Source organism: Gorilla gorilla, chromosome 6 (genome assembly GCF_029281585.2).
Source record: "Gorilla gorilla gorilla isolate KB3781 chromosome 6, NHGRI_mGorGor1-v2.1_pri, whole genome shotgun sequence".
Classification (NCBI taxonomy): domain Eukaryota; kingdom Metazoa; phylum Chordata; class Mammalia; order Primates; family Hominidae; genus Gorilla; species Gorilla gorilla.
In genome coordinates, this window is record NC_073230.2 from 126,346,745 (window position 1) to 126,373,876 (window position 27,132).

At 36.0% G+C, this 27,132-nt stretch overlaps 1 protein-coding gene across 1 annotated transcript in view; it reads right to left on the minus strand.

Moving 5' to 3' along the window:
- ASZ1 (ankyrin repeat, SAM and basic leucine zipper domain containing 1) overlaps positions 1–27,132 on the minus strand; it is a 64,028-nt gene that overhangs the window by 15,176 nt on the left and 21,720 nt on the right. The window contains exons 5-10 of the mRNA XM_004046102.3: positions 7,289–7,400; positions 6,278–6,412; positions 4,537–4,661; positions 3,619–3,694; positions 2,561–2,617; positions 1,550–1,659 (exon numbers count right to left, since the gene is read on the minus strand). Coding sequence (XP_004046150.1) covers positions 1,550–1,659; positions 2,561–2,617; positions 3,619–3,694; positions 4,537–4,661; positions 6,278–6,412; positions 7,289–7,400 — 615 coding nt within the window. The remainder of the gene's footprint in view (positions 1–1,549; positions 1,660–2,560; positions 2,618–3,618; positions 3,695–4,536; positions 4,662–6,277; positions 6,413–7,288; positions 7,401–27,132) is intronic.

Consider the following 27,132-nt stretch of genomic DNA (forward strand, 5'->3'; position numbering starts at 1 on the left):
GCAAAAGATACTGTTAGAATTTCACCACAAAAAGTACACATATGGCAAATAAGATATAAAAGGCTGTTTGACATCATTAGCTATTAGTAAGTGCAAATAAAAACACAACAAGCTATTACTGTATACCTATCATAAATGGCTAAAAAAAATCATGCTAACACCAAATGCTTATGAGGATGGAGAGCAAACTGGATCACTCATAAACTTGCTAGAAACATAAAACAGTACTGCCATTCTGGATAAACAGTTGGGCAGTTTTAAAATATACTAAATATGCAACCACCATACAACCTAACAATTGTCCTCTTTGGCATTTATCCCAGAGAAAGAAAATGTATTTTCTAACAGAATCTTGTAGATGAATGTTCATGGCAGTTTTATTTGGAATAGCTAAAAACTAAAATCTACTCAAATGTTCTTCAATGGATAAATGGTTAAACAAACTGTGGTATATACATACCATGGAATACTACTCAGCAATAAAAAGGAATTAACTATTGCACTGATAACATGCAACAACTTTGATGAACCTCAAGAAAATTAGGATGACTGAAAAAAGTTAATCTCAAAAGGATATATACTGTATGATTCTATTTATATAATACTCATGAAATAACATCATTAAAAAGACGGAGAACAAATTATTGGTTGCTAGGGGTTGGGATGGGGAGAAGGTTAGATGTGGCTATAAAGGGGTATTATGAGAGAGCCCTGCGTTAAGTACATGGAACACAGAAGTAGTTACATGAAGCTATAAATGTGATAAAATTATATACACACACACACACACACACACACACACACACAAATGAGTGCATAACTCACAAAATATGAGTAAGCCGTATGGGTCGTACCAATGTAAATTTTCTGGTTTTGATATTGTCTTACAGTTAGAAAAGATACCAATACTGGGCAAAACTAGGTACAGAATGCATGGGACTTCCCTGTGTATCTTTGAAATATCCCAAGAATCTATATTTCAAAAAATTTAAAAAAATCATTTATTGCTCTATAATGTATTAATAAAATCAAATATTATTTTCAAAATAGATTTGGGATTATTAATAACCATTGCTTGACAAGTTTATAATATTGGAAATGAAGTTTACATATTGGTAACATAATTTCTCATACAGTAAGGCTGAAAATCGAACTGAGCTACATGAGACATGTTTTCTTATTGCCCTAAGTGAAAATATTACTACTTTGAATTTTCAATTTAACCTCTAAAATGATTTTTAAAGGTATACTATAAAAAGCATGGGATTGTTTGTAAGGTTCAATTTAGCAAGATGCAATGAAAAAATAAAACAAAAATATTTCTATGTGAGTTAACAAGAAGACATATTGTTTGCTTCTTGGTAAATGACTTTATAAAAATTGACTTTACAAAGTACATCTAATTTCAGAACACAGTATCTTCCAAAATCTATTACCCTGGGAAAATGATGGTATCAAGTAAAATGACTCAGACATTATGAAAATTAAACTAAAAAGAATAATTGGTTCTTAACACTATTAATAATATAAACAAATAAGTTAATTTTACCTGATTTCCAACTTTGTCTCTTCAGATAGCTCTCCAAATTGTATCTCTTCTACCTGTAGTTCTTTAAGAGCAGCCAGAATTTTCTGCTGGTCTTTACTGGTAATTCCATTCTAAGCAGAAATAATTTTAATGTACAGTAAGTTAGTTATACTTGAGTAATTTAAAACTCAAAATTTCTAAAGATGTTTTCTTGATGAACTCACATCTTGAAAAAATAGGCATATATTGGAAAAATAACACACTTCTAAAAAATGTTTTTCTTATAACTTATTGATGTTAGTTACAGCATTAGAATATTGAGATATATAATAACTACAGTCAATTTTTTTTTGCAATACATAACAACTATGATGGACTCCCAAAACAAATTACTAGAACTTAATATGTAATATTTCAAAAAAACACAGTAAAACAAAATTTCCTTCAAATTTTTATTTAAAATATTATCAGTGATAAATGAGAATTAGGCCCTATCTTTCTTTGTATTCTACCTTTAGTGTTAAACTAAATTTTCTATACTGGATTTAGTTTTGTAGTATGCTTACTGATTTTTAGTGATATTAAAAATGTCAAGTTTCCAATGTGGTCATGCAGTCAGATCATTGCTTTTTACATATCCTATTTATCAAAGTGTCTCTAATACATCCCGCAGCTATATGTTATTAGATAATACTAGATGGCAAAATAAAAGGTCTCAGTTTTGAGAACCAAACAAAAGGCTTGGGAGACGTGTTAATACCCATATACATCTCTAGCTGAGATGTCATGACAATCTGAAAAAAACAAAAACAAAAACAAAACCCAAACTATAAGTCATTACATGTTCTTAAAGTAACTTAATACTAACACAAGATTTTAGATATGGTTATCCATAATCATATCTAATCAAAGACACAGTAAAAGATCAATCTTTTGTCTATAGCCCTGGCATTTTAAAAAGAGAGAAGAAAAGGATCCACAATTTTAAAAACATCAAACAATGTATCGGGAATTTTTGAAATTGATACTAACCTTTGTAAATTCATCTTCCCTCATGGTCAAAAGGTGTCTTAACGTTATATCCCTTTCCTGTATAAAAGGAAAAAAAGGCCACCTTTCCATATAATTAAAATAGTAGAAGGAGAAGTAGGCAAATGTTCATAAGTTAGTTACTTGCTTCACTCTGAAGCAAATTCCAATTTTCTAGAGGGGACAGGATATATAGATATAGAACTATGCTACTGAGTAGACAGTAATGAGTATCATAATAATTATATTCACCTAAAAAGTATAAATATAGCTAGTTTTCCAGATTCAAATGATTACCATTCATATTTGCTTACATTAAAAGAAAAGCAGTTCTATAAAATTTGGCAGAAATTATGTTTTATGAATATTTTAAATTTCTGACTGTATCACATTAAACCAACATGTAGTTTTACTCAAGATGTCTCCAAATAGGGAGACATTTCAAGATTATACAATGAAGCACAACTCTGAAATATTTTAACAGAATGTGCATACTCCCAAGAAGAGTCTATCTTAAATAGTGCTTTACTGCTTCAGTATCCCCACCTAGCTGATAACAACTGTCATGGACTCAAACCCCATAATGTATGCTTAAAACACCCAGACAGTGCTTGGCATATGATCTGATTTAACCTTCATGACAACCTAACACTAGGTATTATTATCCTTATGAAGAAAATGAGATATTTAAGTCACATATTTCAGTGATTAAACATTAGAGCAAGAATCTGATACCAGGTGTTTGGTTTAAAATCACGCTCTTCCAATATTCTACTCAAGAAGATGAGCAACTACAGAAACAAACTAAGGGCTCAGGTGTATATGAAGGTTAGACAGTGGGTAAAAACTGTTTAATCTCAGATTCTAATTTATGTAAATTTCTAGAATAATACATTTTTGAAATGTTTTTCACAAATTTAAAATCGGGATGTACTACAAATTATGGTGAAAAGTAAATTGGCAGTTATTCATAGACATGTTTATGAATTAATATCTAACATTATATTAACCAACAAATTAACATATATGCATAACTCACTGTAGGTTATATAAGATCTTACCTTTAGTAAATCTGTCATATGTTCAAGTCCAAGACCATGTAAAAATACTTCCAGATCTCCAAATGCTGTATATGAACTGTATACATTTATAGCAATGTCAATTTCAGAACAGATTATAAATGCACAAGCGATAAATATACATTTATATTGCAAGAGAATATGAATAATAATGAATTCATGTAGAATATATTTGCAATCTGCACACCAGACCTATGCTATATCAAAGGAATAAGTAAGGTTTTGTGACTGAAGATATATGAGGAGTATAACTCATCTTTCCCCAAAATGAAAATATATGCCAGTATGTACTCCTTGTGAAATTTCTGCACATAAAAATCTCCTCAGCCTGGTACAGTAGCATACACCTGTAGTCCCAGCTGCTTGGGAGGCTGTGGCGGGAGAACTGCTTGAGCACAGGTGTTTGAAGCAAAAAAACCCACAAAAAACAAAAAACGAAAAAAACCCACACCTCTTTAATTGCAATAAGTAAAATGTAAGTAACTTTAAATGGGGTAAGGAGAGAATTATTTTTGGCCATGTACTCAACAGTGGTGTTCTGGGGGGAAAAGTATATGTTTAATTTTAGCTTGTAAAATTAGAACTGTACTAAAAATAATTAGAAAACAAGGTGTTATACTGTTTGAACACTAATATAATTTCAGAACCTTTTAAAAATAGATTTTATTGTTGATATCTTACTTAAAGTTTACATTTAAAGTTATTATCATTAGTGTTAGTACATAAAAATGAATAAAAATTTTCTAAAATTCTGGAGAACACTAAAAACCCAGACATTTAAAAATGCTTGTAAACATTTAAAATATTATATATTTTAAATAAGTCACCACATTTACTACAATAAAATATACACAAATTTTACTTATAGGTATTCTGTTGAACTAAAACATGCTATATTACCTAAAAATGTGATCTTTTTCTCTATCAGAATCTGTTGTCAATATTTTACAAATAGTGTCTTCTTTAGTTAGCTGTTGAAGTCTTCCTTCCAATGGATTTAAAGTAAAAGAAAGTAAGTTGAAGATCTGAAAAAAGTTAACATCATTCAAATATAATTAACATTGCATACTGTAACTTACACTTAAAAGAAACTGAACATTCGATTATCTCATATCCAGAAAGGAAATTTTAGCAAGTAAGTGGGACAGATGTTTCACAATTTACTACCCTGATAACAACTTTTAAAAAAATGATATATCACAGTTGTATATATTTTGGGGGGTACATGCGATATTTTGATACACATATACAATGTATAATAAACAAATCAGGGTAATTGGGATATCTAAGTGCTTCCTTGACCTACAATAATCAGAAAAGAAAAAAGTACATCTAATTCAAAATAGTAAAAATTAAAGGAAGATAGTAATTAATATTTTTGGTAAGATACATAGCAAAACTAAAAATTCCATTTGGATAAATGACTCAGATTAAATATTAAGATAGTACTTTAAAAACATTGCTAAGTGGCAAGAGAGTAATGAGCATGACTAAATGTATACAAATCCTAACTGAACACCTCAAAAAGATATGGTGAAATTCCTGAGTTTTAAAATCTAACCTCTCAGGAAGTCAAGGTTATATCACGTACTCAGCCAAAATACAAGATCAAATCTCATTTCAATAAATGATTTATGACTCAAAATAACCTTTGATGTTCATAAACTTCTTACGTCAAGTTTGGTGTCATCTACTCTACATTTAACAATGTAATAAAATAATTTTAAGTTTTTGAATTTTCAAAGTTTGGAAGAAAAATGGTAAATTCCTTTTTGAAATTCTACAGGGCTGTAGTGATTACTGTTTATCCTATAATAATTCTGAAAATATTAGAATAATATTTGGAAAATGATAGCCATGTTTATCAGATTGCTTAAAAGGTTAGAGGAAGTTACTTTATATGCAGTAAAAGTGGCTTGGTTTGATGATTACATGACGGAATCTTTGGAATTTTACGTGCTTTCAAATTCGGGAACTCAGTGTTACAAACTCTTGAACTAAACAACTTAGTTTTATAATTGTACTATACTTGATCCTTGCTTAGAAGTTACAGACTTGTGGCTAAAGCTTTAATCTTCAGACCAAAAGTTTATATTGATAAAGTAATTTAATGTATGGCAAGTATTTATTATTGAGTTTAACATCTGAATGACAGATTATACATCCAGGTATATTAACACTTTATCGTAAGCCCTGTCACACATATAAGAGCAAATGTTGTTTAAGGAATTTAATTTTTAAATTAATACATTAATTAAACTTACAAAAGAATGTTTGAGTTACATGTTCAAACTGGCATTTTACTAGCTTTCACTAAATTACTTTTAAAATTCTGGACCAGTTTAAAATGTTTAAATAGTATATTACAATTTTATTCCTGGGGCCAGAATAAGATTTTATTACTCTTTTATAGAGCTTTTAAATTACTATATTATAAGTGCTTCTTGTTTCATAGAAGATGAATACCCTAGCAAAATAAAGTTCTCATTACCTGGCTAGAGGAAAGATACATATTTAAACATTTAATAATTGCCAGATACACTATAATTACACTTTTAATTCTAACAGAATAATACAAAAGTTCTACAAATGATAATGTGATATGCCACAGAAAATAAGTTTAATATGTACAGAAGGATACCTCATGATGTTTGTTTCTTTTTGCAATCTCACTTGGCATCTTTCCATCTTTGGTTTGTAGCATTTTATTAGCTCCAAGTTCAAGCAACTTCAAAACTATATTTTTATGACCCTGACGTGCTGCCCACGTTAAAGCCTGTAAGTAGGGGGAAAAGAAGATTGTTTAAAGAGAAGGAGTGTATATGAGACAGACAGGAAAAGTTTTCAACAGTATTTATGACACAATAAAAAAGAGAACATAGTTAATTAATGGAATGATGCAATCTCTTCATTTTACAATATAATGTAAACATATTTCCAAAGTTGTAATTGCAAAGCTGACTGCAAAGCTCATTGATTTTTTAAAACCAGTGTTTTATACAATTAACTGATGTTAAGGAATAAAATGATTTATTTGCCAATCACTGAAGGGTTTTCTACAAAAAATAATTCTTATGTATATTTTAGAGCCCAGATTTTGCTGTGTGTTACAATTTTTTTTTTTTAATCAAGAGTAAGGACTACGAGAGTCAGTTAATTCCTCATTTCTATCAAGAGTAAGGACTACGAGAGTCAGTTAATTCCTCATTTCTATTTCTTTTCTTTTTTTCTGAGATGGAGTTTCGCTCTTGTTGCCCAGGCTGAAGTGCAGTGGTGTGATCTTGGCTCACTACAACCTCTGCCTCTTGGGTTCAAGCGATTCTCCTGCCTCAGCCTCCTAAGTAGCTGGGATTAAAGGCACGTGCCACCATGCCTGGCTAATTTTTTGTGTTTTTAGTAGAGACGGGGTTTCACCATGTTGGCCAGGCTGGTCTCAAATTCCTAACCTCAAATGATCCACCTGCCTCGGCCTCCCAAAGTGCAGGGATTACAGGTGTGAGTCACCACACCCTTCTATTTCAACTGTTGCTTTTTTTCACCAGATAGCAATTATATTCCAGCCCTTTTGTAATTATTACTTCTTAAAATTCTTTTTTTGTAGATTACTGATAATAACAGAAACAAAAAGAAACATTGTAAAAATGTTTCTCACAGTGTAACCATTCTCATCCTGGGTATTAACTTCTGCTCCATGAGCAACAAGGAGAGCAACAACCTGGGTGTGACCATCTCGAGCAGCATACATGATTGGGGTCATAAGTCTCCTAAGAAGGAGGAAGAAAGGAAACATTTGTGTTAATGCTGCCATTAATCTCTCATTTTCATTAATTTAACCATACACAATACCACCAGTACTGCTTTGAAAACAAAAAGAAATGAAAGCTTTTGCTAAATCAGGTGATTTAAAAATCCAATCTTCCTGCAAGTAAGTACAAGTGAAAGAGATGACACTTTTAAAGTGCTGAATGCTTACACAGCACCCTCTAGTGAATAAATGTATTAAGAAATACATGAAATAAGCCACGCTTTCTACTATGAAGTTTCAGTAATATACATATTCATCTAGAAAAGTATCAGTGTACCCACACTATGCTTATGCTAGGAATATAGTAATGAATGACACAAATAAGGTCCCTGCCCTCAAAGTATTTGCTAATACTAAATGCTTATTACATTTTATTTAGAGGATTGCTGAAACAAAAATGTAAATTTAAAAACTTCATTCCTTAATGTATTCTATTATGATTCTACTTTAGTCTGAGACTGAAAGAATTTTATTCTGACTGGGAGACTTACTATATATAATTAGAAAAGAGATAAGTCCAATAGATTAACCAGCTTAATATTCTCTTAAGAGTACTTTCTGGGAGAGGATAGTGGTTTCTCTGTAGTTTATCATTTCCCAAAATTAGAGATTCAATCCTTCTACTCCTGGAAGTTAGTCAGCTTCTGGGCCTATTCCAAGGACACCAGATTTTATCAGCTCTACTTGGGCTGAACATAACATCATGGTCTGTTTTAAAGGAGGTCTGAGACTCTGAGCCCAATTTTCCTGAGTCGTCCTCAAGATCTGATTTATACACAAAGAACTTTGGAAAAGAAAAATAAATAATTTCAGAGTTCCATGTTTTGATCTTACCAAGAAAGTTTTTATTGGTTATTCACATTACATATACAACCTACAAATAGACTATTTCTCCGTAAGGTTTGTTAGCATAAGGTTATACCCTGAAATCTGAACACTTCACACCTATGTCCTTATTAGCACAATTCATATATATCTGTTTCTTATATTTCATGGTATATTATAATTTGAATGTTTTATGTGAAATTATACGCTAAAGCAGTTGTAAAAGATTGCCTCCTCTACCTTGAATATCCCTTACATAGTGGCTTCATTAGATAGACAATCTTTATGAGGTAAAGATTGAATTTCCTGGATAACTTAAGCAAACATAAAAAAATATATACAACTAGCCAGGTGTGGTGGCTCAGGCCTGTAATCTTACCACTTGGGGGGCTAAGGCAGGTGGATTGCTTGAATCCAGGAGTTTGAGACCAGCCTGGGCAACAGAGGAAAGCCCTGCCTCTACCTCTACTTAAAATACAAAAAAAAAAAAAAAAAAAAAAAAAAAAAATTAGCTGGATGTGGTCTGCACAACTGTAATCCCAGCTACTTCAGAGGTGGGAGAATCACCTGAGCCTGGGAGATCAAGGCTTCAGTGAGCCGAGATTGTGCCACTGCACTCCAGCCTAGGCAACCAGAGTGAGACCCTGTCTCAACAACAACAACAACAACAACAACAACAACAACAAAAACAACGCCACCCAAAACCCCCACATACACACATACGTGGCAACAACAAATTATTTGAATTAACTAACCATTCGAATTCAAATTCTTCATTACATCTAAATCCGAACTGTTGATGTCTCATCTCCACTGCACTTACCTGCATAATAACCCAAATCTGCTCCTCTCAGTCTTCCCTATTTCATAAAGCCACCATTAACCACATTACTCAGGCTTAAGACTAGGCATAATTCATGACTCTTCTCTGTCATTCCAAGTACAAGTCACCGGCAGCTCCTATTAGCCCTGCCTTCATAATCTGCTTCTGATCACTTTTCATCACCTCATTAGCCACTGCAGTGGTCCAAGACAACATCATCTTTCTCTGATTTATATTGCCATAGTCTCATAACTGCTCTCCTCCATGCTTCCATTCTTGGCCACTTACAGTTTATTGTCTTTGAAAATGCCAAGATCTCCCCTTTGCAGGAACTGTGCAAGTGCTCTTGCCTGTCCCCAGACCTTCATATTGCTAACTCCTTATTCTTATACAGATCCTTATTATGAGAAGATCAGTAAAATTTTCAAACCTCTAGCTAGACTGATTAAGCAAAACAGAGAGAAGAAACAAGTTACCAGTATCAGGAACAAGAGAAGTAACATCAGTACAGATTATCCAGATTTTAGAAGTATGAGGGAGTATTATGAACAAATTTATGCCAATAAATTAGACAGTTTAGATGAAATGGATAAATTTCTCAAAATACACAAGCTACCACGGCTCACTCAAAAAGAAATAACCTGAATAGCCCTAGACTTATTTTTTAAAATCTTAATTAGTAATTATAAATTAAATTAAATTTTCCACAAAGAAAACAGCAGGCCAGATGGCTCCACTGGTGAATTCTACAAAACAGTTAATGAAAACAACATCAATTCTAAACAAACTCAACCAGTAAACTGAAGAGGGGAAGATGCTTCCCAACTCATTCTATGAAGCAAAATTACTCTTATACCAAAACCAGAGGGTGCCATTATAAGGAAAGAAAACTATAAACCAATAATCTTCACTGAAAATAAAAATGTTTTAAACAAATTTTAACAGAATCCAAAAACACATAAAAAGGTTAATACATCATGACTACGGGCAATTATCCTAGGAATGCAAGGCTGGTTTGATATTTGAAACATCAATCAATATAACGTACCATATTAACAAACTAAAAATGAAAAAAAACCCTCAACAAATGCAGAACGAGTATTTTACAAAATCCAACATTTATTTCTAACAAAAACACTCAGCAACATAGGAATAGATGAGAACTTCCTCAACCTGACAAAAGCATCTATGGAAAATTCACAGCTAACATCATATTTAATGGTGAAAGAGTACTTTCCCCCAACATCAGAAACAAGACAAGGACGTATGCTCTCACATTTCTACCCAACATTGTATTGGAAGTTCTAGCCAGCGGAACAAGACAAGGAAAAAGAAAAATGGTAGGCCTCCAGATGGGAAAAAAAACAAAATTGTCTTTATTCACAGACAGCATGATGTATATAGAAAACCTGATGGACTCCACAAAAAAAGTACTAGAACTAATGAATTTGGCAAGGTTACAGCATTCAAGAGAAATATTTAAAAAATCAATTGTATTTCTTCATACTAGCAATGAACAACATGAAATGAAAATAAAACAATACAACTTATAGTAAAAATATAAAAGCCAGGAAATCTATTGCTGTTTATTAGAAATGCACCCAGTATTTGCATATATGCATACATAAATACAGGGTGATGGTGATGTATTTGAATATATCTGACTTACAGTTGTCTAAGTAACAATTTGGATCCAGAAGTCTTTTTTTTTTTTTTTTTTTAAGATTCAGGAGGTACACGTTAAGGTTGGTTAATGGGTATATTGTGTGTTGCTGAGGATGAGGTTTGGTCTTCTATTAATCCCACCACCCAAGTAATGAACATAGTACCTAATAGGTAGTTTTTCAACCCTTGACCCCTCCTTGCCTCCTCCCCTTTGGATTCCCTAGTGTCTATTTTTAACTGAGCATCCCAGCCTCAAAATGTATTTTAAAACTTTTTTTCCTTTCTTGTTTTCAGCTTTGAAACATATTTTGAAATGCTTTGTTTCTACTTTTCCCACCAGGCACTTCAATGAACAGTGCTTGCTTATCTAATTATGTGCTTGCTTAGGTAATCCAGGGGCCAATTTTGAAACAAACCAGGCAGAGAGATACAGCTCCCACTTAGGGGTAGTTATGAACAGTTAACCTACCACTACCAGGCCAAAGTCAGGATGAGGCAAACCAGACCTTCTGGACAGGCAATTTCTCAAGATAACCATTGAAACAAGTCATGTAGACCTGCACCCTTGGGCAACACTCCTGCATATTTCCCACACCTTTTCCTTCTTAAACCCCTTTATTTAGCCCAAAAAGTTGGAATGGTCTTTTGAAGGCATGAGCCTGGCCATTCTCCAATTGCTAGCATTTGATAAATAAAATTACTTTCCTTTCACCACATCTTGTTTCTCCTATTCTTGGTTTATGGGCAGCCAGCAGCTGGACTTGAGCAAGTTACCTATTGTTTTCATCTTTATATGCATGTGTACCCAATGGGTAGCTCTGACTGATAAGTGAGAACATGTGGCATTTGGTTTCCTTTTTTCTTTTTTCTATTTCTACATTAATTCATTTAGGATAATGGCCTCCAGCTGCATGCGTGCTGCTGCAAAGGACATGGTTTCTTTTTTATGGCTGTATAGTATTCCATGACCTATATGTGGCATATTTTCTTTATCCACTCTTGAGCTGATGGGCACATAGGTTGGTTCTATATCTTTGTAACAGTGGGGTTTTTTTTTTTTTTTGAGACAGGGTTGTACTGTCACACAGGCTGTAGTGCAGTGGTACAATCATGGCTCACCGCAGCCTCAACCTCCCAAGCCCAAGCAATTCTTCCACCTTAGCCTCCCAGGTAGCTGAGACCACAGGCATGTGTCACCACACCCGGCTAAATTTTTTATTTTTGTAGAGATGGAGTCTCTGCATGTTGTCCAGGCTGGTCTCAAACTCTTGGCCTCTAGCAAGCCTCCCAGCTAGGCCTCCCAAAGGGCTGGGATTATGGGTATGAGCCACCATGCCCAGCTGCTATTGTGAATGGTGCTGTGATAAACATAATGAGTGCAGTGTCTTTTTGGTAGAATGGTTTATTTTCCTTTGGGTATATACTCAGTAATGGGATGGCTGGGTCAAATGGTAATTCTAGTTTTAGTTCTTTGAGAAATCTCCAAACTGTTTTCCACAGTGGTTTAACTAATTTACATTCTGCCAGCAGTGTACATGTTTCCCTTATCTCTGCAGCTTCACCAACATGTTATTTTTTGACTTTTAATTAATTTATTTTTTTGAGAAGAAGCCTCACTCTGTCACCTAGGCTGGAGTGCAGTGGCGCAATCTTGGCTCACTGCAACCTCTGCCTCCTGGGTTCAAGCGATTCTCCTGCCTCAGCCTCCCGAATAGCTGGGATTACAGGCGCCTGCCACTGCACCTGGCTAATTTTTGTATTTTTAGTAGACACTGGGTTTCACCATCTTGGCCAGGCTGGTCTTGACCTCCTGACTTCGGAATCCACCTGCCTTGGCCTCCCAAAGTGCTGGGATTACAGGTGTGAGCCACTGTTCCCGGCCTGACTTTTTAATAATAGCCATTGTGAAGGGTGTGAGATGGTACCTCATTGTGGTTTTGATTTGCATCTCTGATGAGTAGTGATGTTGAGTACTTTTTCATGTTTCTTGACTGCTTGTATGTCTTTTTTTTTTTTGAGAAGTGACTGTTTATGTTCTTTGCCTACTTTTTAATGAGGTTATTTTTCTTATGGATTTAAGTTCCTTATAGAGCCTGGATATTTAGTCCTTCGTTGGATGCATAGTTTGCAAATATTTTCTCCCATTCTGCTGATAGTTTCTTTTGCTGTGAAGAAGCTCTTTAGTTTAATTAGGCTCCACTTGTCAAATTTTGTTTTTTGTTGCATTTGCTTTTGAGAACTTAGTCATAAATTCTTTGCATAGGCTAAGGTCCAGAAGAGCATTTCCTAGTTTTTCTTCTAGGATTTTTGTAGTTTGAAATCTTGCATTTAAGTCTTTAATCCATCTTGAATTGATTTCTGCATATGGTAAGAGGTAGGGATCCAGTTTCATTCTTCTGCATGTGGGTATCCGGTTTTCCCAGTGCCATTTACTGAATAGGGTATCCTTTCCCCATTGTTTATTTTTGTTGACTTTGTTGAAGATTAGTTGGTTGTTGGTGTGGGTTCTCTATTCTGTTCCATTGGGCTACATGTCTATGTCTGTACCTGTACAATACTGTTTTGATTACTGCAGCCTTTTAGTATAGCTTGAAGTTAAGTAATGTGATGCCTCAAGCTTTGTTCTTTTTGCTTAGAATTGCTTTGGCTATTCAGGTTCTTTTTTGGTTTCATATTTTTTTTTCTTATTTTTTGAGACAGAGTCTCACTCTGTTGCCAGGCTGGAGTGCAGTGGCATGATCTCGGGTCAATGCAACGTCTGCCTCTGGGTTGAAGTGATTCTCCTGCCTCAGCCTCCCGAGTAGCTGGGAGTACAGGCGTGCACCACCAGGCCCAGCAAATTTTTGTATTTTTAGTAGAGACAGAGTTTCACCATGTTGGTCAGGCTGGTCTTGAACTCCTGCCGTCAGGTGATCTGTCTGCCCTCTGCCTCCCAAAGTGCTGGGGTTACAGGTGTGAGCCACTGTGCCCGGCCTCATATGACTTTTAGAATAGTTTTTCCTAATTCTGTGAAAAATGACATTGGTCATTTGATAGGAATCACATTGAATCTGTAGATTGCTTTGGACAGTACAGATATTTTAATGATACTGCAGTCTTCCATCCAATCTGTGATCACGGAATTCTTTTTCATTTGTTTGTCATTTATAATTTCTTTCAGCAGTGCTTTTCAGTTCTCCTGTAGAGATCTTTTACCTTCTTGGTTAGATGTATTCTAAAAAAGGAATGGAAAATCCTTTTTTTCAGCAGTGTTTTTCAGTTCTCCTGTAGAGATCTTTTACCTTCTTGGTTAGATGTATTCCTAGGTATTTTAATTATTTTATTTTTTGCAGTTCTTGTAAATGGAACTGCATTCTTGATTTGGTTCTCAGCTTGAACATTATTGGTATATAGAAATGCTTCTGATTTTTGTGCATTGATTTAGTATCCTGAGACTTTACTAAAGTTATTTAACAGGGGTCTATGGAGTCTTCTGGGGGAAATCTTTAGTGTTTTCTAGGTATAGAATAATACAATAAGCAAAGGCATTTTTAAACATTAATAATATCATACTGTTCATACAATGTTTTAATTTGCCGATAAATGAATTTAAAATTATTTTTCCTCTGAGGAAATTTCCTCTGTGCTTTGTCTGAATCGCACAAGTGCTGATATAAAGGCCTTGTGTTGTCACTTTTACCAGTTCTATTTTAATTAATCCAGAAATTACCAGAAATTATTAAGATATATCTTTTTTTTTTTTTTTTTTTTTGAGATGGAGTCTCACTCTGTTGCCCAGGCTGGAGTGCAGTGGCACAATCTCTGCTTACTGCAACCTTTGCCTCCCACGTTCAAGCAATTCTCCTGCCTCAGCCTCCAGAGTAGCTGGAACTACAGGCACATGCCACCATGCCTGCCTAATTTTTGGTATTTTTAGTAGAGACGGATTTCACCACGTTGGCCAGGCTGGTCTCAAACTCCTGACCTCAGGTGATCCGCCCAGCTCAGTCTCCCAAAGTGCTGGGATTACAAGCATAAGCCACTGAGCCTAGCTGGGTATCATAAAAAAAAAAAAAATTCTTAAAAGACTTTCTTTGTGGTCTACAACATAACTTCTGTTGAAAATAATCCATGCATGTAAATTATGTTAAAGTCAGAATTCTAGGTAAATATCAATTAGATACTCTTGTTGATTGTGTTATTCTATATCTTTATTTTTTGTCTAATCTGTTTTTCTAAGAGATATACTAAAGTCTTCAAATATGATTATAGATTTTTCATTCCTTTTTTTTAGTTCTACTAGTTTTTGTTCTATGTATTTAAAAGCCATGTATATTAAAACTATCTTGTTAAATTGTTGCTTCTATCAATATCATTTTCTCTTTGGTCCCTTAAGTAATGTTTGCCTGGCATTTTATTTACTACCCTAGGGGTATTTTTTTATCTTGATATTTACCAGGTATAAATATTTGCTGAATAAATGGCATTTAAAAAATCTTTTTATTTATTTTCCACTCTAATGTAATGTTTTATTTTTAGGTGTGACTTCACTAGATTTTGCTTTTAGCCAATATGAGAGTTACTATTACTTTAATAAGTGAGTTTTACCGATTATATTACTTTTCTTAGTTATTAATATGGCTGGACTTATTTCTGACATTTTTGCACTTTCTGTTTATCATGCGTCCATAATAAATACATGTTTCCATGTCTCCTTGGACATGGAATCACCTTGTTAGATTGATCAAGTTCTCTTAGTTTCACTTCCACCCACTCGATCTGAAAGCTTTTAATTTCATTATTTTCTTCAGGTACAGTACTTACTTTTAAGTCCTCTCCTCTCCAACACGCTTATCCTTACTATTCAACAAAGAGAAAAGTTAATAAATAACTATACATAGTTTCATGAGAAAAGAGATGTTTACTTTTATGTTGCTTCATTCTCTCCTCAGCTACTAGAACACCAAACTTATTATATGATGGAAATTTAATACAAATTTATCATAAATACTCTCCCCCACCCTGGCCCCCCTTTTTAGGAGACAGGGTCTTGCTCTGTCACTCGGGCTAGAGTGCAATGGCATCATCATAGCTCACTGCAGACTTGACCTCCTGGGCTCAAGCCATCCTTCCACCTCAGCCTCCTGAGTAGCTAGGACTACAGGTATGCACCACCATGCCTGGCTAATTTTTAAAATTTCTGTTGCCCAGGTTGGTCTCAAACTCCTGAGCTCAAGCAGTCCTCCTACCTTGGCCTCTCAAAGTACTGGGATTACAGTGGTGAGCCAAGCCTGGCCAAGATGGTCATTTCTTGATAGGAATTTTCTGGATATGTAAATAATCTCTTCTGTAGTTAACTTTTAGGATTTTTGCCTTCATTCTTAATGTTCTGAAGTTTATTGTGATGTGTCTACATATTTTAATTAAAAATGTATATATATTTATCTATTTGTATATAAATCTTTTATTCAGTGATTCTTTCAATCCTACCAATTTGTCTTCAGTTGGGAAACATTCTTGGTCTTTATTGCTTCAAACATAGTCTATCTTCCATGTTCTCCTTTGGAATTATTATTTGACAGATGTTAGGACTTCTGGAAAGGTTCTCCATGTCTCTACCTTTCCTTTATACTTTCCATTTCTTTAGCCCTCTGTGTTGTATTCTTGGAGATTTCCTCACCTCTATCTTCTAGTCCACTACTCAGCTCTTCAGATGAGTCCCATCTACTCTTCTACCTCTTCTACACAAATACTTAGTTTTAATATTCAATAGTTCCTTTTTTCATAATTCACTGTGCTTGTTTTTTCAATTCTATTGTTATTTTGTGAAGGCAAATCCCTCTTTTATTGTTCAGGAATAAAGGCCTTTTTAGATTCCTCTATTTTTCCCACTTTCTCTAGTTTAAGTCACTCTTTTGTTGAATTTGTTGTCCCTGTTTCATGACACCTACATTCTTCAGATTTTGGTGATTTTTGGTCGTGCACCTACCTTCTGGTCTATGGCAAAGGCCCCCAAACACAGAAGACAAGATAACCTTGTCTATCAGTAATGCAGATTTTAGGTATTGCTAGAGTTTCCCATCTGTTTCTTTCTTTGGCGAGCGACTCTTTTTCCATTCCAGAGATAACTTTTTTCTTTCAAAAATAACTTTATCAAAATATTTTAATAGCTTTATATCTAAAGCTTTCTGTGGAAGGGCAAGACTTTAGCATATTCTCAGTTTAAGAGCTTGAATTCATAAGCCTATTTTTCCAAAAATTCTTTTTTTGGTCATGTTTTTCTTCCAGAATTTTTAGAATCATTTCATCAAGTCAAAACAATCTGTTTGGCACTCTGAATACGATGTTTAATTCTATATATTTAGATTTTTAAAAATGTCTTTTTAAATACTGATTCATCCTAGTCAAGATGACAACCAACAACCAGCCAACATGACGTGTCTATTCAATCTTCTTTTATTTTACTTGGTGTAGTTTTACATTTTTCTTCATTTAGACCTTTCACATTTTTAAATCAAATTGTAATCTCAAGCTTTTCGTTTCTTGTGAGTTGGAAACCAAATGAAGTTTGCACATTAGTTTTGTAAAAACTACTACACTGTATGATTGTTATTTCTGAGTTGACTATTTTTGGTTTACCAAGCATATATTAATATAATTTAAAAATTATGATTTTGTTCTGCTTTTCCTAATAAAAAAGATGTAATAGTTTAATCAGAGGCATAGTTCAATGGTTTACATCAGCAGTCAGCAAATTTTTTCTGTAAAGGGCAAGACAGTAAATATTTTGGGCTTTGTGATGCATGCAGGGATTTGTTACAACCACTCAACTCTGCTGTTGTATCATGAACACAGCCATAGACAATACATAAACAAATGAGCACAGCTGTGTTCCAGTGAAACTTAAGAGGTCTGCCAACCTCTGATTTAGAATGTTAAGCTGTGGAGTCAGAATGCCTAGGTCAAATCTAGCTTTCAACATTTACTGGCTTAGACAAGTTTCTTAAACTCTCACTGCCTCAGTTTCTACAACTTTATATGAGCATAAAATAGTTTCTATATTTGTGACACCTATTTGTGTTAGTATCACAATCTGTGATGAGATAATAATATTCAGTAACAAAGAACAGTACCATGCACAAAGTAAATTCTCAGTCATTAATAGGTATTTTTATTATTAACTACATCTTGTATTTTTCTTGCATAACTGAATTGCCTTACAGTTCCCAAAACAATGGTAAAACTAAAAGTGCTTATAACAAGCATCCTTGCCTTGTTGCTGACATTAATGGAAATGCTGCTAGCTTCTCCATTAAACGTGTAATTTGTTTTGTCTTCAGATACACGTTTTCGAAATTAAGGAGCTACTCATCTAATCATATTTTACTAAGGTTATAAAAATCAGAGATTTTAACTTTTATAAAATATCTTTCTGGCATCTATTATAATGATAACCACCTCAAAAATCCTCTGACCTATTTATGTAATTGTTTCCCTAATACTGAACCATTTTTGTATAGATGACATGAATCAATCTGATCACAGTATATTATTCATTTACTTTGCTGATAACATTAAATTTGCTAATACTTCTTTAAGTGGTTAAGATTTGTGTATCCATGTTCATAACTAAGATTGATTTGTAAGACTTCTTTAAGTGGATCTTTGTTAAATTGGATTTCAGAATCAGTGTTATGTTTGCTTTATAAACAAGAAATGAAAGGTTTTTTTTTCCCTTAGGTTTTGATAGTATTAATGTAATCTATTCCTTGGAAGTTTAAAATAAGTAACCTATTAAAATCTCTGAGCCTAACACTTTTTTTGGAAGTTATCTTTCTGACATTTTTTCTCAAAAAATGCATTCAAAATCACAACATAAAAAATTTTAAAGCATAAACAAAAACCAAACTAGAAATAGCATCTACAACATGTATTAAAATAATTAAATTAATTAAAAATAAAATTATTTAATTTAATAACAATAATTAAAATACCTAAAAGAATTAAAAAATACCTACCAGACATGGTGGCACACACCTATAGTCCAACTTCTTGGGATGCTGAGGCAGGAGGATCTCTTGAGCCCAGGAGTTCAAAACCAGCCTGGGCAACATAGTGAGACTCTGTCTCCGAACCGAACTGAACCGAACTGAACCAAACCGAACTGAACCAAACCAAACCAAACCAATCGCAATAAAAAACCAAAGTAAAAGATCCAATATACAAAAGATTCTTGTTAATCAGTAAGAAACATGTGAACCACCAAACAGCAAAACTACAAAGTACACAGGCAATTAGTAGACAAAGAAATACAAACAACTTACAAAAATGCGCAAGACTAATCAATTATTATTAAAAAGCATGCAAACTAAAATGAGGCATCATTACTTGCAATCAAACTGTAAAGCTGAGAACATAAAAAATATCTAGTGCTGTCACTATGTATGTCCTCTCAAGTACTGTTGGAGATAGTGTAAATGTTTTCAATTTTTTCAGAAGACGATTTGGTAACACCTATTGAGGCTGGAGAATAGGGTCTGAAGGCAGGGAATTTAAGGCCAATTCGTGCTAATTTCCTAAAGCTGGAGGAAAACACCTGGGTCTGAAGGCAGAGAACATAAGGCCAATTCATGCTAACTTCCTAAAGCAGGATCAAAAGAAAAATCCCCATCTCTCCACAGCCTAGTAACAAAGGATCAGAGGCTACTCCCTCTACAAGCCTCTCTGTTCCACTAAGTCTCAGGTGGAAAGGGAAAGTGCCACGGATTGGCTGTGGGCCAAGCATGGGCTATCCCTTTATCTGCATAGGGTGCCAGTCCACTCTGGCCTCTGGTTGGCCACAGGCGAACTCACCTCAGCTATTAATCTGCCACAGGCCAAATCCTTCATCCACATAGTGTGTAGCCGATAGGGACCTCAAAAAGGGTACTTAAACCCCAGAAAACCTTGTGAGCAGGGCCCCTGAACCACAAATGATGTATTTTCGTTTCTCTGTACTAAAGGTAAAATGGTTGGTCTTCATGTCATATTTTTATATACAGTTAAGTATTATCTGATCTTTTTTAATCTGCTTAAAACACTCCTATCCTATGGAGTGCTATCTCGCTTCAATATATCCCTACTTTCGCTGTTTCGTACCTTTCTTACTTTGTGCATTTTGCTCAACTCTGTTCAACACGCCAAGAACCTGGATGTCTCACGCTCAAGGCCTATCTTCCCATAACACTATCACAATTCTAAATACACATCTACCTTTGTCTCAGCAGCTCCACTTTAGAGATGTGTTCTATCAAAAAATCTATTCAAGTTGCCAAAGATGTTCACTGTAGTATTTTTTTTTTGTGAAACTAAAAAAAATGGAAACAATCCAAGTGTTCTTCAATGAAATACTGGATTAGGATATCACATCCATACAGTGGAATATTGTACAGCCACTATAAAGAGAGAAGTATCTCTATACATACTGGCAGGTATAGTGCTGATGAAACACTGTTTAGTTGCTCTTGCAATAATCTTTTAACTGGATTTCTTGATTCCAATTTATCCTCAATCTGCTGTCAGAATAACCTTTAAAAAATACTAGTATGTTCATTCTTCTTAAATTATTCAATAGCTTTCATGATAAAAATTCATATCTCTCAGTAGGATTACACAGGTTACTATCTAGCCTCTGCCAAAGTGCGTCAATTCTGACCCACTTTCTACTCTAATATCTCATGAGCTGGTTAAAATATTTCTAGATACACTGTTTACAACTGCCTAAATGAAACAGGCTCTTTCATCCTTCTCCACTTGCACGTGCACCTACCTCTAAACTGAATATTCATTTTTATGATCTTCAGTTGGCTAACTCCTACTTATCCTTCAAAACAAAGTTTGAGGCTGGGCGCAGTGGCTCATACCTGTAATATCAGCATTTTGGGAGGTCAAGGCAGGAGGATCATGTGAGCCCAGGAGTTCAAAACCAGACTGGGCAACATAGTGAGACTCTGTCTTTACAAAAAATTTAAAAAATTAGCCAGGCATGGTGGTATGCACCTGTAGTCCAAGCTACTTAGGAGGCTGAGGCAGGAGGATGGCCTGAGCCCAGGAGGTCGAGGCTGCAGTGAGCCAGGATCACACCATTGCACTCCACCCTGGGCGCAGAGCAAGACTGTGTCTCAAAACTGAACGAAGCTGAAACTAAATGCTAAAAAAATACAAAACAAAACAAAACCCCCAAAAACCAAACAATAAAAAACAACTAAGTTTGAGGAATGAACCTCTAGGAAGGTTTCACTTGTCATGTGCATCTCAGTTAAGTTTTCCCAGTTTTTGTTCCTAGAGACACTTTCTACTACCTCTAATCTTCCTATATTGTAAATGCCTATAGCCTTGGAATCTCTTCTGTACTGTCAAATTCTTGACGCAAGGACTGAGTCTTTCATCTTCTAACTCTTAGCGTTTAGCATGTATTAATTGTGTAACAGAAACCAATTTTAAAAACCAATGACATTAAGTGATTTTTTTTCTTCATCTACCAGGCTTCCTCAAAATTTTTTACAGTCAAGAGTTGGCTACATGTAAAGTGTCCAGAACAGGTGAACCTATAGAGTTATAAAGTAGATTAGTGGTTGCTAAGGGGTGGGGGCTGGGAGGTTTGGGTGGGAATCAATGACAGCCAATGCATATTAAGTTTCTTTGGGGAATGATAAAATTGTTCCAAAATTAGATAATGGTGATGGTTTCAGAATGCCGTAAATATACTTAAACCATTGAATTCTACACTTTAAGCTTTACAATATGTAATTGTATTTCAATAAAACTTAAAAAAATAAGAGTTGGTTAAAAAGAATAAAGTTTACGTACATGATGTACCCATAATTAAACTTTATTTCTGGATGATACAGAACCTTTTGTTAGTCTCAATTTCTGGTTATTTCATTTCAATAAAATTTCCACTAGAGGGCATTCAAAGAAAAGCAGAAAGCAAAACTCAATCTGACGGAAAAATAATATATTTTCACAATGATGTATTTGTCACTTCTCTGTACTAAGGGTAAAATGGTTGGTCTTCATGTCATATTTTTGCATATAGTTCGGTATTATCTAATCTTTTTAATCTGCTTAAAACACTCAGTTTATAGTTGAGAGATTAATGAAACAACTATGATAAAGGAAATTTCGACAATGATTAAATGCTAGGAATTAGATATCCATTTCCAGCTATCAGAAAAGTTTTGTTAGATCAAACCTCCCACTGAAAAAGACTGTAAAAGCTGATAAAATACAAATATGCCTGGAGACACAGTAGAAAAACCAAGGTTGCCAGAACAGGAGAAGCCAAGCTCCTGGAGAGAAAAGCAGCATTTGGTGAATTGAGTTTTATATCCTCTTCCACTTTTTGCTTTTAGACATTTGCCAATTAGTATTGTCAAGTGCTAATGGGTAGCATTAGCAGAAAGCAGTACCTTTAGGCCTTCTTATGGTGATGGGGAACTCCAACACAAAAACTGGAGTTCAGGTCTACTAAAGCACTGAGAACTTCAAGAATCAAGAATCTGGAAAAAGGGGAGTAACAGAAAGGTGACCCTGCAGAGAAGTGATCTTCTGTTGGACTTCTGCCTTCAAAGTATTTTCAGGGGCTGAAGAAGACTACAACCACCAAGCTAAAACTAGATGCTAAGAGGGCTTTGAGCATTCCCACAAATAGCAGAGGAAATAAAAATTGGCATTCATGATCCTCAAAGGGAGAGTGGCTCAGATAAACACCCCAAGTTTGAATTGAGACTGTGGAAAATACAGGAAATAAACTGATCCTGAAATCCGGCCTTGAACCATCTTAATCCCTGATTTAATTGAGGTGATCTGCCCTTATTCCAACTATCAGTCAGAAGAAAATTAAATATTTTCTGGAAGCAAACAGACCTGTACCAAAGTTTTATATAATATCCAGCATTCAACCAAAAGTTACCAGGCATCATAAATTGTAGAACTAAGAAACAAGATTAATGAAATCGAAAAGCTAATAGATGGGTTTAATAGTGGATTAGCTACAGAAGAGAATTAATGGCCTGGAAGATAGACCAAAAGAAAATACCCAGTGTGAATATGGAGAAGATAAAGGAAGAAAAGAGTGTTAAGAAACAAATGGGATATAGATGTAATGGTTTAAATCTCAATTGGAGAGGAGAGAGAATGAAGAAAAAGCAGTATCTTAAGACATACTGCCTGAAAAGTTTCCCAAACTAATGAAATACATCAAACAACAGATTTAAGAATTCCTGTGGGACAAAAACAAAACCCCACTATACATAGGGATATCATAGCAAAGCTGTTTTTTTTTTTTTTTTAAAAAAAGACCAACAGAAAATATTAAAAACAACCAGAGGATAAAATCTAACACCTTCAAAGAATCAACAATAAGAGTAACAGCTGACTTGTGCTGGACCCCCTACTGGCTCCAATAGGGATGGCACTGTGTTTAAGGGGTTGAAGGAGAGACCCAGAATCAACAATGAGACATAGAGTTTACTGAGAACTTACAGGGCAGTCCATGAGTGACAGGCTGGACAGGAAAATTGCTACCATTTGTAAAAAGCATTTATGTTACATAGCATTTTTACTTTGTAATTTCCACCTAGCAATCTTCACCTAGCAACCTCCACTTAACCCCAAACAAAGGGTCTCTAATCCCCTGTACAGCCTGCATTCCAAGAAATGGGCCAGGGGTTCAGATGTCCTTCATAGGTAAGGAGTGAATCTTCGGGTTGGCCACTCCCGGATTCCTTAGCTTGGAAGCTCGAACACAAACACACAATCTACTTAGACCATACGGCCGTTCTTAGGGTATGCTGGAGTTACTGCTGTAAAGTGCATCTGCCATTCACTCCATCTCAGCATATTCTTGAATGGCCCTCATATTTTTATCATGTTTTTTTGAGTGATTTTTGGGGGCCAGGTATGTGGAGGAGCAGTATGTGCAGCCAAATGCTGTAGCAGCAATACAAACTATTAACAAAAGAGAATAACGAACATAATAGAAATCATACTGTACTGAAGGTTTTTCTAAGCACTTGAGAGTTGATTAAACCCGGCTCAGTGACCTCAATCAAAGACTGTCCTTCAGTTGTCAAACAGGTGACAGGGCTGAGCACCAAATGGAACTCTGCACTTAAGGAACTATTGATGTGCTCCCTTTGTTTGGAGCCTAATGTTGCAAGTATGTATGCTATTTGGCCACATCTGTCTCTGGGAATTCCCAGATTTGGTTTCCAGGAGGTATCCTTTAACCAAACTGCTATGGGATACTGAGTGCATACCAGCACTGGGAGCCCCTTTGTCACGTTGGCATGTTGTAAGAGGTGATATTTAGCATTGAGTTGTTGCTCCATGATGATATATTTAGCTTCAGCCCCCTTCCATAGTTGGGACTAGAACCCTAATGGCACACCCCTCAGGGTAACTGGCTATGTCCAATTCACAAGGTTGTCCCTGTACTAGAGTTTCCAGAATTTATATTTGTTTCATTATGACTTTAGTTTGTTTAAAGGCCTCATCTTTCTCTGTGGACCAGTTCCAGTGAGCCCCCATCTTGACTAAGTGGTATAGGGGCCTGAGGAGTTGGGCCAAATGGGGAATAAAAGGACTAATACCCTATAAAGCTTAAGAAGGTCTGCAACTGCTTTGGTGTGGTAGGATGCGGGTAGTCCTACGCCTTATCTATAATGGCAGAAAGAACGACTTGACTTTAGTCTTACCCAACCAGATGACACCGAATATCTGATAAGCCTGGACCCTTAAATGTCTGTGCTGCCCATACTCCGTTTGCCAAGCGAGATGGCAAGGTGGGGACTAGCAACCTCCATTACTAACCCAAAGGTGGGGCTGCAGTTTGTAAGGTAGAAAAAGACTTAGTTAGCATGATATCATCAATTTAATGGAAAACATGTACCCTCTCCAGGGTAGTCCATCGACTGACAATTGACGTCTGTGGTCATTAGACCCTCACAGATAGTGGGCCTATGTAAATGTCCTTGGGGCAAGATAGTAAAGGTCCATTGTTCTCCTTTCTAGGTGAATGTAAATTGGTCTTGTCTTTGGGGCAATGGGGATGCTGAAGAAGGCTTGGTTAAATTAATAAGAAAACGTTACATACCAAGCACCTGTCCTATTTTCATCAGAAGGGAAGTGATATTTTAATTTCTGGTAATGTATTGTTATTTTCCAAGTCCCGTCAGGTTTTTGCACAGGCCATACAGGGTTGTTGTATGGGCTGTGCACTACTGGCCTTATAATGTCCACCTGGGCTAACTCTTTAATAGTTTCTGTGATTTTATCATGCCCCCAACCCCCACTCACGAGTGGTATTGCTTCAGCACTACTATTTGCTATGGGGCTGGGCAACTGTATTGGTGTCCATTTTGTGTTACCATGATTATGTTTTGTCATCCTAACTCTCAGTTGGAATTTTTTGGCAGTTTGGAGGGTCAAGCCTGACAAAATACTCGTTCCCAAGATGTATTTTGGGACAGGAGCTATATATACTAAATAGGGTCTTCGTGACAGTCTCCCAACTTGTAATACTAGTTCAACATTTATACCTCATTCCCCATCACCCTTTACTATCTATTGCTGTTATAGGTACTTGGAACCGATAGGTGTTACCATATATGAGTGCACTTGGCTCCAGTATCCACTATAGCATGGGTCCCCAACCCCCGGGCAGCAGACTGGCACTGGTCTGTGGCCTGTGCAGGAGGTGAGTGGCAGGTGAGCGAGCATTACCATCTGAGCTCCACCTCCCGTCAGATCAGTGGTGGCATTAGATTCTCATAGGAGTACGAACCCTATTGTGAACTGTGCATGTGAGAGATCTCTGTTGCATGCTCCTGACGAGAATCTAACGCCTGACGATCTGAGGTGAACAGTTTCATCCCGAAACATCCCCCTGCCCCTAGTCTTAGGAAAAACTGTCTTCCACAAAACTGGTCCCTGGTGCCAAAAAGGTGAGGGACCACTGCACTAGAGCAAGCACAGTCTATTTTTAGGTGACCTATATATAGTTTTTATATGAGGCCTCTGGTCCCTGGCCATCATTGTTTTTATTGGGATTCTGAGGCCTTGGCCTTTATCTTAGGCTAAAGGGGTTAGTGCCTGCCATCTCTCTGTGGGAGGGGTGGTGGGCTGGGCCTGAGGCTCCTTAGTGAAGTGCTGCTCCGGCTTGAGTTTTTATTACAGTCTAACCAAAACAGTATTAGGCTTTTTGTCTTTTTTTTTTCAGTAGGTATCCCTGCCATTAGCAGGTTGCCTACATCTGTCAGCAAATCACTCTGATAAGCCCCTTGACTGTTCCCTTTTTTTTTTTTTTTTGACTCCTTTGTCTTTCATCCAGCAGTGCATACCTCTTACTTATGCAGTTTTTCTGTTTCCCTTAAGTCGGGGGCCACTTGGGCTGCCCAGGATACTGGCTGCCATATTAGGGTGCTTAAGACAGAAACTGGCATGCTATATCACTACTTAGGTGTCAACTGCAGAATTCTCTTTTATTCTGGCAGTAACCAATTCACTGTTGGGATCGTGCTGATTTTTAGCATAAATATTAATAGCATGTTTCATCCCCAACTCCCAGAGAAGGTCCTGCAACCTTTTCATAGTCTGCCATTGCAAAGGACATGTGGAGATGTCTCCCTCATTTGGCCAGGCCCCCTTGAAGCCCACAACCACTCAGCTAAGGAGGGGGATGGTCTGATCCCCATGGTTGGTGCCATAGAAATGCTGCCTCAGGACCAGGTGCTTTGTGATGGATGCCATTTTATTCATCTCGAATCTAGAGAGTATAGTATTCTCTACCCCTACATCCCATTGACAGAGAAACTACCCTATGATTGACTCTCTCCCCTTCTGTTTGAACCTATTTCCCAGTTCCACCGTGGTACAGTCCCACATTGTGGTGTGCTGCCCTCTTTCAGGCAGGGCAAGTCTTGAGGGGCTTCCTTTTGTGGGGTCCACTTTTACCTTGGTGGTGGCCAATGTACATGCAGACAGTATGGGAACCTCTATGGACTCATCCCAGTCCTCTTCCTCCTTCCCACTAGAGCTCTCCATGGGGTCCCAGGACTTAGTGTCCCAGGATGATTTATTCATGACAGCCCTAACTTGTCGGCCTGACAGTTGATGACTCTTCAAATGAGTTACGTGGTAAGCAAGAGTGTCCATTCTGTCATTTTGTTTGCACAGGCAGGACAGTTAGGTCTCCAACATTTTAGTCTGAGCTAACTAAGCATTTCTTTCTAATCACAGCTTGTCTTGTAACTGATGCACCCTTGCCTGTGCAGTGACCTCAGCCTCCGTGGCTCCTCGACACACAGGAGCTGCCAATGAACTATGGCTATCACAGCATGGGCATGTGACTTTCACT